Source organism: Petaurus breviceps, unplaced genomic scaffold, assembly GCF_028583685.1.
Source record: "Petaurus breviceps papuanus isolate PSGF00001 unplaced genomic scaffold, PetGlider_PUasm1.0 178, whole genome shotgun sequence".
In the NCBI taxonomy this organism is placed as follows: Eukaryota; Metazoa; Chordata; class Mammalia; order Diprotodontia; family Petauridae; genus Petaurus; species Petaurus breviceps.
Window position 1 is genome coordinate 8,657,599 of NW_027185777.1, and position 17,695 is coordinate 8,675,293.

At 38.0% G+C, this 17,695-nt stretch overlaps 1 protein-coding gene across 1 annotated transcript in view; it reads right to left on the minus strand.

The window, feature by feature from the left end:
• The window catches only part of CUBN (cubilin), a 298,821-nt gene that overhangs the window by 218,071 nt on the left and 63,055 nt on the right, over positions 1-17,695 (minus strand). The window contains exons 23-26 of the mRNA XM_069086260.1: positions 7,817-8,009; positions 5,254-5,414; positions 2,424-2,605; positions 506-662 (exon numbers count right to left, since the gene is read on the minus strand). Of these exons, the coding sequence (XP_068942361.1) occupies positions 506-662; positions 2,424-2,605; positions 5,254-5,414; positions 7,817-8,009 (693 nt within the window). The remainder of the gene's footprint in view (positions 1-505; positions 663-2,423; positions 2,606-5,253; positions 5,415-7,816; positions 8,010-17,695) is intronic.

Genomic DNA, 17,695 nt, shown 5'->3' on the forward strand with positions numbered 1-17,695 from the left:
AAGGAAGGAAGGAAGGAAGGAAGGAAGGAAGAAAGAAAGAAAGACAAAATGTGAGAACTTTAGAGCTGAAGCCATAAGCCAAAAAAAATTTTTTTAATAACTATTAAAACAATCAGCTCTAGTATGACATCATAGAAAGAAACAAACAGAAGATCTGTAAACAAAGGACCAGGGTCCAAATCCTTGACCCTGTCACTGTTTGATCGTGGAATACCCTCTATGGGACTCAAGTTTCTTCACTTGTAAAATGAAGGGGTTGGACTAGATGCCCTTGAAGGTCCCTTCCAGTATGTCCAATCCTATTATGCCACCCAAATGTAAAACCCTGGCACAAAATGTTCTTTAACTTCATGAGATTTCACTTGTTGAATGAGCATTTTATTCTCAAATGAGGTCAATCTTATCCCATCCATAATAGGATAAGCAGACTCTGGGCATTGCCCTCAAAGGCTTGTTCCAGTGCAGCACGAGTTATGTGAGCATCACCAACTCTACTGGTACTTACTCTGACGATACTGAGCTAGGAAACCACCGCCCTGTTGATGTTCATCTGTTCGAAGTTTTATGAACAGACTATCTCCACTGGAGCGAATCAGTGGTGGTATCTCATTTCCACAAAGCTTGGCCAAGAGATTAGCATCCGTAGTCAGACCATCATAGACCTAAAATAAAAATGCTTTCAGTGATGGCAGATTCTGAACACAAACAGCCCCACTTCACCATTTGTTCACTGGGACAAATAAGAGAGTATCAAGGAAGGAAAAAAAGAACACACTGAAGGAAGGTTCAAGGTCCTTGGGAATTGGGGAAGAGAGAGAAGAATGGGAAGGGGAAGAAGAGAAGGAAAAGAGAAGGAGAGGGCAGAAGGAGAGGGGAAAAGAAGAGCTGAGGGGAGAGAAAGTGAAAGAGGAAAGAGAGAAAATATTCTGAAAATCAGTAAATTGAGAGTAGATGGATGCAGATGCCTATAGCAGGAAGCTTGCAAACTTGATGTCAAACTGAGGGATATGAATTGAAAAGAAAAAATCAGATAAAAATATTAAAGATAGAACTAGATAATCATTGAGGGCTAATAGCAACAAAATATGAAAAGTAACAGTAGAAAAATACTGCCTAAAATAAAAGGAAGAAAAGAGGATTAGAAAAGAACATGGAAACACAAAGGATGGTTTCTTTATTATTTTGTCAAGGTTAGCATGCACATTTTTAAACCAATTAAACAACAGGGAGTTTTTACATGTAATCTTTTATTTTGTTGCTTTGTTTGAATGTTTGAATCTCCAGACTTTTCCACCTCTGCCTTAGTTTCCTCTTCACCCTGGAGATCCTCCTTTAGAATATAAACACTGAAAGGATAGGGCTTCCTTTCCTGTCTTTCTTTCTTTTTTTATTTCTTTCCTCCCTCCCTTCCTTTCTTCCTTCCTCTCTTTTGCTTATGTTTGTATTCCCAGTGCTTGACAATGTGTTTGGCATATAATAAATCCTTAATAAATGCTTTATCTACTATATCTATCTTTCTATCTGTATGTGTCTGTCCTTTATTTGAAGATTACTTATATTCAAGTGGAACCAAATTTTAAAAGATAATCATTAAAATGATCTAAATCTATGGACCTATGATCTATGGAATTTGTCTAAATTTTTTGTTATTGAAATTTATAATGGTAATTGGTGACTTTGCTAATAAAACACAAGCTTTGTTCAAGAAATGGCAATTTTCACTTTTAATTTACCCAAACAGTTATCAAATTCCTGGGATTTTTCCAGAACAAAACACACACAGATCCTCTATTGAGTGTTATCACTTTTAATCCCTAAACAATTTTTTATGTAGGTACTATCTTTGGAAAGTCAGGAAAATTTTACAAACTTTTTACATAAATGTAGAACATATCTACTGAAATGCTACACCGATAAATCCCCTGGCAGTAGAGATGATCTTGCGTTCCCAAAGGTTGTGCCCACAGCATGATACAAGCCTTATCAGGTCCTGCCATGCTGAAAAGGTTTCAAGTATGGGACTGGCAACAGAACGAACATCTTTCATCTGAGTAGCAGCCTACCTAAGTTCTGAAAGGCCCATTAGGTAGGCCAGTAGGTGATGAGTTTTTTTTTTTCAACCACAGGAATTCATGAAATCATCTACTAAGTAGAGAAAGATTGCTAGCTCCATCAGTGGGTCATGAAATCATGGTTCTTTTAAAACACTGAAAAAGCATAGCAAAATACCCATTCATTAGAAAGTCTTATTTTTGTAAATATGTATGTATGTGTCCTAATTACACTTCAATTAAATTAAATATGAGAACATTTTTATCTTCACAGAAAAGTGAGCACTTTTCTAAACTTCAAAGATCAAAGAAATAGATGCATTGTGGATCCAGAGTGAGAAGGAAGAATGGATAATGAAATTAAATACATACATCCAAATAATCTAAACTGCAATTTGGATGACTCTCTAAGTGGAAGTCTTCAAACGTGAGTTCAAACTGACTGCCTCTGCTGGACTTGAGCAACCAAAAGCATTCAGAATTGTGGTAGTATGGCATTGGATAGTTGGGAGTCATGAACATGCCACTTGGAGTTGTAAGATTTCCACCACAGCCTATGAGGAAAAAACGGAAGAAATAACATTTATTTTTCTTTTTCAGGAAAAAGTACATCCTTTTTCCAAGATCAGAGGTTTCTGTCATAACTCTTTCAAACAGAAAGGCATGCAAAGGCCACTGATCACACGGATGCAGGCCTCTGAATAGGCCCTAAGTTGTCAATGCCCAAAGTCATGGGACCAAAGGGGTCTAAAAAAGAGATAATCATATGATGTCTATCATCTCTTGGGGGCATGATAAAGGGGATTTGTGTCAGGTCCAGTTAGACTGGATTACCCAAGAAGTCTCTTTTAACTTGGACATCCCAGATCATTTCTCAGGGTGAGAGGACTGAAGGACATGATAAATGAGAACACCAGTAAAATGGATATCACTTTTGGCCCATCCTATTTTTTTATAGTCATAGCTGCTGGGGTATCTTTCTACCATTTCTGATAAAAGTTTTACAAAACTCCTCCCGATGCCTTCCTTGATTGAGGGAAATAATTGGACCCAACTCATTCCACTTTACATCTGCTGCTCTACCAGGTTTCAACTCCACAGAACAAGATACCTCCTGGTGACCCTGTGCCCTCCCCCCTTTCCTGCCTCCTTTTATGATATTGTCTCCCCCTCACTCCATTAGATTATAAGCACCTTGAGGGGAGGGACTGTCTTTCATTTTATTAATTGTATCCCCAGTCCTTAATACAGTGCCTGGAACATAGAGGTACTTAATAAATGTTGATTGGATTGGACTGGAAGTTACATCTTTTTCAATTGGTCCCCAAATCTGACACATTGAAATCTTTTGGGTTTCTGGCTCATATAGTATGTAAGCTAGCCCTGCCAGCTTCATGACATTTGAAAAAATGACAAGAATGCCATCTATACCTTGGTCAAAGTGATTGATAAAATTGCTGAACAACCCAGGGTCAAGGAAAGATCCCTGGGTTACTTTACTAGACACAATCTTTCACCTTGATATTAACCCAATAATGATCATTTTTGCATCTGATAATTCAATGAGCTCTGAATTCACCTTTTTTTTTCTTTAATATTATCTGCCCCATATCTTTTCATATTATCCAAAAGGATAGGAGAAACATGAGAAACTGTCCCAAATGCTTTGCTGAGATCTACATAAATTTACCTCTAAAAAAAGGAAAATTAGGTTAATTAGACATGGCCTATTCTTAATGAAACCACGATTACTTCTTCCCTTCTGGAGTCCTCACATACTATATATGGTCTTAATAATGTGTTCTAGAATTTTGCCTGAGATACCAATAATTTTCAAAACATAATATGGATTAGGATAGCAAATCTCTTTCTTGTTACTCATGGCAATTGATCTCAATGTCTATTTTATCTATTAATAATAATGCTTATTATTAATAACAACTTTTCAGATCCAAGAGATTTTTTAAGGAACATATTAAATTGGCTGCATTTCATTTGTCTTTGTATCCACGGTACTTAATATCATTTCTGGTACATAGTAGGGGCTTAATAAATTTGTTGAATTACTAAACAAATAAATTTGTGGTCATTTTTTTTCCTGCCCTCCAAATTCCTGGTTCAGATGAGAATTCTCCTCATCCTCTTCACACTTTTTCCCCCTCATTTTATCATCAAAGCTTTTCTTCTGCTGATTGGAATACAGGTCTTCCTGACTCTAAGTCTCGTCTCTATTCACTTGCTTCAAGCAAGTACAAAGTACAAGGAGGATTTTCCAGGGACTTGCAAAGAGTGCATTATATTTGTGTTTCTACCTGGACCAAGTGGCATAGGTGCACAAAATACATGTTGGTCCCCATCTGAGGGGAGAAGTGAAAGAGCATCATTGTCCACGATAAGGTCAAGAGTGTGGAGTCATTGCCCTGCCCTTTCACTCTAGGATGGAGACCACTGTGTATAAAGTACACCTGTATCACAAGGTACTGCTGGGAGCACAAATATTACAGACTCTTTGTAGGTCCCTGGAAGATTCTCCTCACCCTCTATACTTACATGAAGCAAGTTGGTAGAGTGCTAGACCTGCAGTCAGAAAGCCCCAAATTCAAATCCTACCTCAGACACTTACTAGCTGTATGACGTTGACAAAATCCTTTAAACTTTGTCAGCCTCAATTTCCTCATCTGTAAAATGGGAAAATAACAGCATCTACCTCAAAGAGTGGTTGTGAGTATCCAATACCTAAAGAACTTTGCAAAACTTAAAGCCCCATAGAAAAATACTAGTTTTTAATATTTCAGCAAAATTAACCCTTGTGGCGAATTGTTGTGGTTAAAGGTCTATTTGTGAGAAATGAGATGTAAATCAAATACGATCTATCCAACTCATCCCATGTTGCTGCTGATCTGCAGATACCCTCCCTTTCTTCCATCCATGTTAGAAAATTTATCCTCATTGGGGGAAAGGAAGAATGATTAATTCATTTGGCAGACACAAGGTCAAAAGATGAAAATCAATTAACTAATGATATCGACCTACATCATTTCACTTTGCTACTAACCCCCAGGGAGTTCCCTCTATTTATCTGGACACTAGATTCTTTGCTCCCACTGTGGAATAGAGCACTGGTTTATTTAGCAGGAAGAAGCAGAAATGACACAGAAGGCTGGACTAAGTTTACCCATAGGAGTACCTGCTCACATCTTACCTGTTAGCGATGCATCCCAATAGGCCAAGAATCCAGAACTTGAAAAAAAGGAATCACTCTTAAATTTAACCCATAATTTGTTACTATGGGAGATTATCATTGGAGGCTTATTTGTTCCACAGTATTTTCCCAGAGACAATGAGTTTTCATGGCCTCCATCTCTATAATCAGATACAGGAATAATCGTTTCAGTCAGACTATTAATACTGCTGCTTAAATATTTCAGGTAGATTTATGGACTGTGGTTGCAAACAACCCTGTTTCTATCAGTCCTCTCACAAGTCTCTAGTATACAAGTATAAAAGAATAATTTCAGCATTTGCCCAACTAATAATATTAAAATAGCTAAATAAGTAGTAACTAATAATGATATTTAGCAAATGAAATTATGCACCTCCATCCCAGATCATAACCAGCTTCAAACTGATACGATGTGCTTCATTTTTACCTTCTGAATATGAAACCTTTAGTATGTATAATAGTGAAAAATGCTGAAGTACCCAACAATAAAGGAATAGTTATGCAGAATGCAGTGCATGGATATGGGGAGGGGAGGGGGGACTCTGTCCTACAAGGAGTATGCAAAAACAATGACAATGTTTATCCATTTGGAAAAGATACATATTAAGTAATTAATAGGGGAGAAGGCAGAACTTGTAAAATTGTTCACATGATCAAAAAAGCTGTAACTCAGCTATTTTTCAGCTGTTGGTGTCTGGATATACACACACACACACACACACACACACACACACACATATATATATACATATACATATTTTTTTTAAAGCAATAAGGGTTAAATAACTTGCTCAAGGTTACATGGCCAGTTATTTCTGGGTGTGGTGCTAAGTGTCGGAGCCCGGATTCGATCCCCAGGTCATCCCGACACTGGAGCTAGTGCTCTTTCTTACTCGCTGAGCCACCTGGCTGCCCCTGGATATATATTTTCAATTTCCGAGTTGACTGAATAATACCACACATTTAACAAATAAAAATGAAGAATCTTGTAGCTAGGTTTGGGAGAGAATTGGAAGATTTCTTATTTATTCATTAAATAACTGAAAGCAGCATATTATTGCACAACTGAATTTTAAAAATCTAACTTGTTCCTCAATACAAAATGTGTCACAACTACTCCTGAGTCTTCTTTAGTAAAAAAATTTAAAAGAATGCCTTTAACTGATATTAAGTGTGGTTTATACTCAACATATTTTTTAAGCTAAAGATTCAATTAATAATGAAAAGTAAGTGATGAGAGCTCACAATCACAGAGGATTTCATGCTTTCTGAAATGCTTTCTTCTCGTTTACCCCCTGAGGTAGGTAATACTAATGTTATTATCCTTGCTTTTTAAATGAAAGAACCAAGGCTCAGAGAGCCTCCGTTGGTCAATGACTTGACCAAATTACCAGGTAGTAAATGTAAGAACAAGACTGGATCTAGGTCATCTGACTCCAAATTTATTCCTTCAGTGGAAAGAACCCTGGCTCTGGACTCAGAAGACCTGGGTCCGAATCTCGTTTCTAATCCTTATTACCTGTGTGACTTTGGCCAAAAATCCACCTGCCTAGTCCTCGGTCTCCTCATCAGTAAAATGAGGGGGTTGAACTAATTATCCCCTGAGACCTCTCCCAGTTCCATATCCTATAATCCTATGTTTCAGGAACAAATTGGTGGATATTTATTTTCAGGCTCGCCTGTAGGCCTATGGCGACTAATCATTTTAATACATTTTAGCATTTTATATAGAAGCATAATTCATGTTATTTCTTTAAAGAAGATTATACTGGAAAGTAGTAAAACTGAATTTCTTTTAAAAATTTCTCCATCAGGCTTTTCCCAAATGGAGTTATATAGTATTCCAAGCATGCTATGAAAAGAAGAAGTCAACAGAATTGAAAAACTCAATTGCAACAAAAATATGACACAGTGACACACTTCATTACTTATTGGTCAAATATAAATTCAAATGAATGGAATTTCACTGTGTTTTTAAAGATGCTCGACTCAAACCAACTAGACACCATTAGTCTATAAAGATCTAACAATATTCCATTGAGATCGAACCCTACAAATATGCTGACAATATCCAATGTGTATTTTTTTTTTACAATTTATCTTGAAATTTCCAGAGAGGAAAAAGGGGGAAAAATACATGCTTTGTGATCAGGTTGCATGGGGTGATTTGTGTTTTAATTTTGATGGAAATTAAACTCTGCTTGAGACTCTGACATTCAAACTGCCATTGTCGCTAATCTCTTATTCAAAGAGAAGGTGGGATGGAATGTACAAAAATGGAGTGGGTATTCCAAGATATCCTGAACTTTGAATGAGTGTAATGGTCCATCCACTGACTGCACAAAAATGAAATTCAAGTCCATCTCTGAAATGATGAAAGTTCATAAAAGTGCAAAGAGAAAGTACTGCCAACAACCCTTACAATGACCTTTGTAGTCTTTGTAGAATTACAAGTAGGTACTTACTAAGGACTTCTGCTCAGAAAACAAATTTTGCCATTTGATAATGAATAACAGATAGTACTTAAACAAAAGATGCTTACCTGATTTCCACATAGTCTGCAATGCAAGATGTATCTACAACAGCCTCCAAGGAAAAGTTGATGAAGTGTAAAGAAATCTGGTGGCCTCTCTCCACTGTGATCGTATAAATACATTCCATATTTTTGGGGTAGTTACTGGGGAAGTTGGGTGAGGTAAGAAAGCCATATTCATTCGTATAGTCTTCTAAGCATGCTAGGAAAAGAATAGAGAAGTCACTAGGACTGAAAAACAGAATGGCACCAAAAGTTAGGCTCAGTGACACATTTTATTACTTATTGATTTATTCATACATTCAAAAAAAGAAATTACAATGCTTAATATTTATGGACAGCTTTAATGTTTGGAAACTGCTAAACATAAATCACATCATTTTATCCTCACAATAGCCCTATGAGGGAGGTAGTACAAGTATTTCTCCCCCTCCCCCACATTTCACAGATGAGGAAACTGAAACTAAGACAAGAATGACATGGTCGGAAAATTATTAAGTATCAGAGGCAGGTTTCAACTTTGTCCGTTTCCTTACTCCAAGTCCAATTTTCTTTCCACTATCCCATGTTGCTATTATGATTGCTATTATTCTAATTATCATTATTATATTCCACCTTTCAAGTCATTATCCTATTCATTTATATTTAAAATGACAGATAAAAGAACTATATTTTGTAATTAAATAAAAGTTTAAAGATGTAAGTTCATCTTCTGTAAGTTCATTGAATGCATCCTTAATAAAACTCAGCAGCAAACAGGACAACAGAGATGATATGCATCTCACCTTGTTCCCTCATAATTCTGATTACCTCTGCTACATTGTTATAGCTCAAAAACTTTCCATTCAATACAGCTTGGATGGTCTGAGAATCTGATGTGACAATGTCATCAAAAACATTTTAAAATTGCTATAGATCAATGTGACAGTCAGGTGGCCGCAGACATCAGTTCCAGTATAGTTAATTGGTTGAGTCCTCAACCAAGAGTTATAATGAGTTAGCACCATCATCATCATCATCATTCAGCAACTACTATGGGCAGAGTATTTTTTTTCACCTGAAGATGTAATATTTAGACAAGTCATGATTCTACCCTTGTGGATGAGACACATAGATGTCTATGATGCACAATATGACATGATAAATGCATCAATCAGTTAAAAGAATTGAAAAGGAAATCTTTTACTAATCAAGGCAACCAGGGAAAGGAGGAGGTAGCTCTGAGTTGAGCCATAATGATGGGCTAGAATACAATGAAGGGAAGACACTTTAGGTATAGGGAACAGATGATAGAAGATTGATTAGATGATGCATTTTGGAGCTAAAGAGTAGACTAGTCAGGGCCGCTAGGTGGCACAGTGAATAGAGCACCAATCCTGGAGTCAGGAGGACCTGAGTTCAAATCTGACCTCAGACATTTAACACTTACTATCCATGTGACCTTGGGCAAGTTACTTAACCCCAATGGTCCTACCCTCCCCCCTTCAAAAAGCAAAAAAATAAAAAATAGAGTAGACTAGTAAATCTGAATTTAGAATGCATAAAGGGAGTGCTACCAGATTATGGGAGGAATTGAATGCCAGGAAAAGGAATCTTGAGCTTTACTTGAAGAGTAATAGGTAACCAATGACAATTTTTTAACAGAGAAGTATCACAAGATTAACAGGATAATTATTCTGACAACCACATTGAAGATGGTCTATAGTGAGAAGAATGGAACAAAGAAAAATTATTACAATCAATAATAAGCTGTTGAAATCATTAATGCATTCTTACATAATTTTTCTTAAAGCATGCTAGTTTGAATTAATAAATCTCTTCAAAAATTAAATTATTAGGAAGTGATCATAATCAATCAACAAGCATTTATTAAAACTAATTAATCAATGGTCCATGAAAGTGGTAAAGAGGATCTGTATTATGGTGATATCAGTAGGCACAGAGATGAAGTAACGGACTTGAGATATTGCAAGAGAAGGGTAGAGAGAAAAATAAAAAATAGAGGAGGATGCAAAACAAAAAAGTGTGGATGGTGATGCCAAAAGAGAGACACACAATATAATCAGAAAAAGAGATAACAAGTTCACTTTTAGATATGTTGAATTTGAAGTGTCGGTAGAATGTTCAGATGAAAATGTCCTGAAGATGGTTGGATATATATATAATTCAGAGGATATTTAGAGCTGTTAACAGAGAGTGAAAAGAGAGAAGAGAAGTAGGGCAAGAACAGACCTTGAGGAATACCAGCATGAAGAGGCAGGAAAATGACAAAGAGCTAACAAAGAAGACAGAGGAGTGGTTTTGGAGAGAGAGAGAGAAAAAGGGTTCTGGAAGCTCGTTATTAGAGGAGTCATCCATATTAACATAAGTAGCGTAAGCATGGGAAATGAAATATATATTTTGTTGTTTTTCATTTGTTCAGTCGTATCCAACTCTTGATGATCCCATGGACCATGGTGCACCAGAACCTTCTACCCTCCACTATATCCTGATGTATGTCCAACCTCATGGTCATTGATTCCATGACACTATCTTGCTATCACATCCTCAGTGGTTCTCTTTTTGGCTTCAATCCTTCCCAACATAAGGGTCTTTTCCAATGAGTACTGTCTCCTCATTATGTGGTCAAAGTATTTAAGCTTCAGCTTCAGTATTTGTCCTTCCAATGAGAAGGCTAAACTAATTTCTTTAAGTATTGACTGATTTGATCTCCTTGCTGTCCAAGAGGCTCTCAAAAATCTTCTCTAATACCACAATTCAAGTGTCGATTCTGGGGTGTTCAACTTTCCTTATAGTCCAACTCTCATAGCCACACATTACTACTGGGAAAAGTCTCTTCATTCTTCTTCACTTTCTGCCAACAATATAAGATTGTCTGCATATCTGAGATAGTTGTTATTTCTCCTGGCAACATTAATTCTGGCTTTTGATTCACCCAGCTTGACATTTCACATGATGTATACTCTGAATTTAAGTTAAATACATAAGGTGACAACATACAGCCTTGTCATACTCCTTTTTTCCAACTGTAAACCAATCAACTGTTCCATGTTCAGTTCTAACTGTTGCTTCTTGTCCCACATACAGGTTCCTCGGGAGACAAATAAAATGATCTAGTCCTCCTGTCTCTTTGAGGACTTGCTACATTTTGCTGTGATTCACATAAAGGCTTTAATGTAGTTAATGAAGCAAAAGTAGATAGTTTGTCTGTTTTTTCCTGGAACTACCATGTTTTCTCCATACTGTAGTGAATGTTGACAATTTGGTCTCTAGTTCCCCTGACTCTTTGAAAACTAGCCTGCTTTTTCAGTAATTCTCAGTGTACATATTGCTGAAACTTAATTTGCAGAATCTTAAGCATAACCTTGCTGGCATGTGAACTAAGCATAATTGTTTAGCAATATGAACATTCCTTGGCAATGTCCGACTGGGGCATAAACTGATATTTTCCAATCCTGTAAGCCACTGTTGAGTTTTCCAAATCTGCTGGCTTACTTAACAGAATCATCTTCTAGGATTTTAAATATAAGCTTTCCTAGAACTCTGTCACCTCCACTAGCCTTATTGTCAGCAATGCTTCCTAAGGTTCATTCTCTCTTTTCCACTTCATTCTCCAGGATGTACAGCTCTAGATCCAGAACTACACTATCATGGTTAACAGTGATGTTATGGTCTTTCTCATATAGTTTTTCTACATATTCTCGCCACCTCTTCTTAATCTCTTCTACTTCTGCTAAGGTCCAACCATTTTTGTTTTTTATCATACCCATTTTGCATGAACTTTTTCTTTGACATCTCTAATTTTCTTGAAGAGATCTCTTATTTCTCCCAGTCTATTGTTTTCTTCTATTTCTTTGCATTGCTCATTTATCTCTCCTTGCTACATTCTGGAATTCTGCATGCATCTGAGTATATCTTTCTTCCCTTCTCCTTTCCATTTCCTTCTTTCCTCAGCTATTTATAAAGCCTCACCAGGCAGCCATTTTGCTTTCTCACTCTTTTTCTTTGGGATGTTTTTTGTTGCTGCCTCCTATATAATATTGCAAACCTCTGTCCATAGTTCTTCAGGCACCCTATCTACCAGATCTAATCCTTTAAATCTATTTATCACTTCCACTTCATATTCATAAGGGATGTTATTGGGGCGGCTAGGTGGCACAGTGAATAGAGCACCAGCCCTGGAGTCAGCAGGACCTGAGTTCAAATTCGGCCTCAGACACTTAACACACACAAAAAAACTAGGTTGTGACCTTGGACAAGTCACTTAACCCCAACTGCCCTATCTACCCCCCTTGAAAAAAAAAGAAAAAAAGAAGGGATGTTTTTTAGGCCATATTTATGTAGTCTGGTGGTTTTCCTTATTTTCTTTAATTTAAGTCTGAATTTTGCAATAAGAAGCTTATGATCCAAGTCACAGGCAGCTACAGATCTTGTTTTAACTGACTATAGAGCTTCTCTACCTTTGGCTACAGAGTATATAATCAATCTGATTTCTATACTGACCATCTGGTGATGATCACGTGTAGAGATGCCTTTTGAAAAAGAGTGTCTGCTATGACCAATGAGTTACCTTGACAAAACTCTATTAGCCCCTGCCCTGCTTCATTTTGTGCTCCAAGGCCACACTTGGCTGTTATTCCAACTATCTTTTGATTCCCCACTTTAGCATTCCAATCTCTTAAGATGAAGGTGACATCTTCTTTGGTGTTATTTCTAGAAGATGTTGTAGGTCTTTGTAGAACTGATTAACTTTGGCCTTTTTGGTACAAGTGGTTGGTGCACAGAGTTTTATTACTGTGCTGTTGAACAGTTGCCTTCCCCTCCACCCCCAGCCCCATATGCTTTCCTAGTCTTCTTACATCTTACAACTCCCCACACACTTTGTAATTCAGCAATACTGGCCTTCTTGCTGCTTCATGAACAAGACTTCCTATCTCCTGACCCTGGGCATTTCTGATGAGGTTTGGGGTAATTCAAAAAGAGTGATCCCTGAGAAGCTCATTAACTCAAGTACCACTTAAAGCCACTTTGGGACACAATGAGATTCTGGCTGGTCCAGGAAATACAGAAACTAATGGGAGCCCCTCTGCCCCTCCACCCTGGGCTGAACAATGGCCTAGAAAATAAATTCTGAACTACCATCCCTGATTACCTCATGTCCCTGCCCTTGACAGGTTTTACTCTATAAGAATCCCTAGCCTCTCCTGGCTAATGGGGTATACTCCTTAAGCAGAGGGTATCTACCTTAGTGTCCCCCTTAAGTGATGTGGCATACCCATTTAATGGGGCTACCTGGGTGTCCTCTTTAAGCTGAGTTCTCCCTTGATGGGTATCTCCCTTAAGGACCCATCTCCCTTAAGCCCCCTCTCCCTTGGGGGGGGGCTGCCATCCCAACCCCTGCCTTAAGCTGAGTTTTCCCTTAAGTTGTCTCCCTTAAGGGGCAGGGGAGCCTGCTTGGTGTGTTGTGCTTGGTGTGTTGTGTTGTGGTGTGTATTACCCCCAATAAATGCCAATACTTGGTTTAGAGACAGCCTGAGTGAATTCTTTCAGGATAACCTTGTACCTCAACATTTTGGGGTGCCCCTGAACCTCATCAAAGTCATAAACCATGCTGACTGGATGCACTACAAATTGTAGCAAGGCAATCCTTTTATTCCTCCCTAATTAATTCTTTAAAACATTCCCCCTCAAAATTATTCCAAACCTCCTCTCCTTCCCCCAAGCCTTCCATAGCACTCACTCACCAAATCCTCTCAGTTAGGACTTCATTTGATACTTAACAGAAAATCAATGTCATTTGCTGTGAGCTCCCTCTTCCTCCCTATCACTACAATCTCAAAACCTTTTGCAGTCACCACTACGCTCTCCCTTCCTTTTCTCCAGTCTCTGACTATGAGGTATCCTTACCAAGACCAAAGCAATGGCATGTGCCTGGAGCCCATCCCCTTTCATCTTCTGCAGAAGATTAACCATGAATTCATCTTCCATCTCTAACATTCAGTCTCTCTACTGGCTCCTTCCTTTCTGATTTCAAACATGTCCAAGACTCCCTCATCCTCATAAAACCTTCACTAGAGCCTCCCATCGCCTCAAGATCTTATCATACCATATCTCTCCTTCCATTTTTAACCAAACACTTAGAAAAAGCTGCCTGCATGGATTGTCTCTATTTTTCCTCTCAGTTACTCTTTGACTCTTTACAATCTGTCTTTTGGCCTCAAAATTCAAATGAAACCATTCTCTCCAAAGTTACCAATGATTTCTTAAGTGCCAAACTAGTCTGTTTTCCATCCTAATCCTTGATATCTCTAGACTGCTGGCCCTGTTGACCAGCCTCTCCTCCTGAATATTCTCCCTGCTCTGAGGTTCTGTAACACCATCTACCTGCCTAGCACCTGACTGGTCCTTCTCAGTAATCTTTCCTAGCTCATCATCTACATTTTGCCTCCTAACTATGTACATCCCCCAAGTCTTTGTCCTGGACCATCTTCTCTTCTATATTTTCTTTCAGTGAGGTCATTAGTACCTATGGGTTGAATCATCATTTCTATGTAGATGACTAGCAGATCTATAAATACAGTCCCAATCTCCTACCAAGGTTCAGTATTATATTGCCAGTTGCCTAGCAGAGATTTTAAACCAGATGCCCTGGAAAAATCTCAAACTCAACATGTTTAAAACAGAACTCATTATCCATGCCCCACCCCCACTTACCAAACTGTCCTGTTTCTGTTGAATGCACCACTATTCTTCCAGTCTCCTAAGTTTATAACTAAGACAATAACCTCAATTCTTCACTCTCCTTCAACCCACAAATTCAGTCAGTCACCAAATCTTAACCCTAAAACCTCTCTTACATCTGATCTCTTTCTTTATTCACATAGCTACAATCATAATTTAGGCCCTCCTCACTTATTATCTGAACTAAAACCTAATTCACAGGCTCAAATCAAAATATCACCCTTGCGATGTTACTGGTCTTCTTTGAAAATGAAAGACCACCACAATACCAACAAAAACAACAATTGAAGACCCTGTTTTTACTCCTTCCCCATTCCAATTTGTCCTTCATACAACCGCTAACGTATTTTTTAAAAAGTTCAGATCTCACCATGTTACCCCCATGGCTCCCTATTATCTCTACAATAAAATGTAAATTCCCATTTGGCTTTTAAAGCTCTTTACAACCTAACACCAATCAATCTAACTTTCAGCTTCAATATACATTATTCAGCAAACTACACTCTGTGATTGTCAGACTGACCTCTAGCCACACACATGGCACGCCATTTACGTTCACCTTCATGAAGGGCATGACATTTGAGCTGGTACCTGAAGTATAATTAGGTTTCCAACACATCACAGAATCATAGGATTTAGAGTAGAGAGGGAACCTGATCATTATCTAATCTAACATCCCTCATTTTACAAATAGGAATATAAGAACTCAGAATCGATGTAACTTGCCCAAAATCATTCAGCTAATGAATAGCAAAAATGGGTTTCAAAGCCAGGTCCTCTGATCTGGAATTCAGCGCTTCATCCTTATCCCACTGTTATGTCTCCTACTGTTTCTGCTGCCTCTTAAAAAAAGAGACATTAAAGAGAAGGTAAATCATTCTGGGCTTTGAGATCATCATAAAGAGATGTGAGAGGATAAATACAAACAGGCAGTGTTTGCCAAACGGTCAGTGGTTTTAATTGGCTACATTATATAGCAGAATAATGGGAGGCGGGGCGGCCAGGTGGCTCAGCGAGTAAGAGCTCCAGTGTCGGGATGACCTGGATCAAATCCGGGCTCAGATACTCAGCACCACACCCAGAAATAATAACTGGCCGTGTAAACTTGAGCAAGTTACTTAACCCCAATTGCTTAAAAAAAAAAAAAAGAATAATGGGAGACAAGGTCAAGAATATCTTGCACAAGTCCAGGAAAGCCAAGCTAGTGAGTTCAGACTTTGTTTGGAACGCAATGAGGAGTCACTGAAAGTATGAGTCAAGGAATACAATAATTGAAAATATGCTTTAGGAATACTAACACAAGGCCTGCAATCCATGTTCCCAAGTGAGACCCAAACCAAATTAAAATGCATCAGGGAAATAATTAATAAAGTAAAGTGTAAAAACACAACAGAACATGGATAATGTTGCTATGTGATTTTCTGAGTCAGTCTGCAAGCCTTCAAGGATCCTTGTGGACAATTAAGTGGACCTCATTTCTATGATTGACATCACTAAGTGTATGGAATGAAATGGAGTAAGGGAGAGATTGGAGGCAGAGAAACCAGTTGGCAACTATTGCAATATTATAGACAAATGGGCCTCAACTAATGTCATGGTTATGTGAATGAAAAGAGAAGAGTAACCCCAGGGGTTTTACTAAATACTGAAGTGGCAGGGAGGAAGCCATCTCTATTTTTCATTGTGTTTTCTTTATTTTCATTGTGTTAGCCTGCTGACCCTGTTGACCAGCCTTTCCTCCTAGATATTCTCCCTGCTCTGAGGTTCTGTAACACCATCTACCTGCCTATCACCTGACCGATCCTTCTCAGTAATCTTTCCTAGCTCATCATCTACATTTTGCCTCCTAACTATGGGTTTCCCCCAAGTCTTTGTCCTGGACCCTCTTCTCCTCTACATTTTCTCTCAGTGAGGTCATTAGGGCCTATGGGTTGAATCAACATTTCTATGTAGATGACTAGCAGATCTATAAATACAGTGCCAATCTCTTTGCATCTTAATCTCCCTGAAATTCTTTATTGTTTTGGTTTTGATCAAGCTTGGTATAAGTCATATGTAGAGTCTGAAAGTTCCTGTCTGTAGAGTGTGAAATAGCATCTTGGGTTTTTTGGATAAAGGACAGCAGAGACAAGCAATAAATGATAAACACATGCTTGAATACAAGCAGATTTGCTTACAGCTGGGGGATTAACTATTGAGAAGTGGGGGTTTTAATGTCACAATTTCTTACTGAATTTTTTTAGCTTAAAATTCAAATTTCATTGAAAGGAGGAGGAGAAAATTAATTCTCTGAAGACTCTCAGAGCACAGTCTTCGAGGGTTACTAAGCCCATCCTCCCTGATATTAAAGAAGCCCGCATCACTTACATCCCCCTAGCATATAGAGTTAAGGAGGCTTTGATGAAACAGATTCTTGGCACAGAAAAGTAACAGTGTGGGGCTTTGTTTGCCTCTTCTGCATCCTAGCAGAGCACAGCAAATTAAATTTGAATGTGTTCCCATAAAAGGATATTCATGAGCTACCATGACGCTTATTACATCAATAAAAAAATTTCAAATCTTGAATGTGTAAACATGAAAATGTTACTGTGCTTTTTGTTTGATGCAACGTTGCCAAGAGAGAACTCATATTCCAAAACACTTGGTCCTTTATTTTGGTCTAAGAACATTTCCAAAGAGGAAAAAAAATCCCATTTCCTTCATCAGCTATATTCATTTCCACAAGCAACAGCACCTCAGATCAGGGTTAACTACTGGCGGGCCTCAGTTGGCTGAAATTTTTTTTACCAACTATAACCAAGAAAAGAGAATGAGCAGAGAGATGTTTTTTTAGAGCATTGCAAAATCTGATTTTTTTCCCCAAAAAAGCAGTCTAAAGTGCATCTCAGTCTCTGCTCAGTATGTTCAAACAAGTTTTTCAAACAAGATACCCAACTACTTGGGCTAAGGTTAAGTCACTTAAACCCTCTGGGCCTCTTTTATTGCATCTGTAAAATGAAGAAATTGGACTAACTGAGGCTTGAAAGACCCTTCCAACTCCTAATCTATGATCCTATGATTCTTTTTTATTTTACTTTTTGAGAAAAAAAAAAGGAAATGTCTCTCCCACACACATACACCACCTCCACCATGACCATTATACCACTT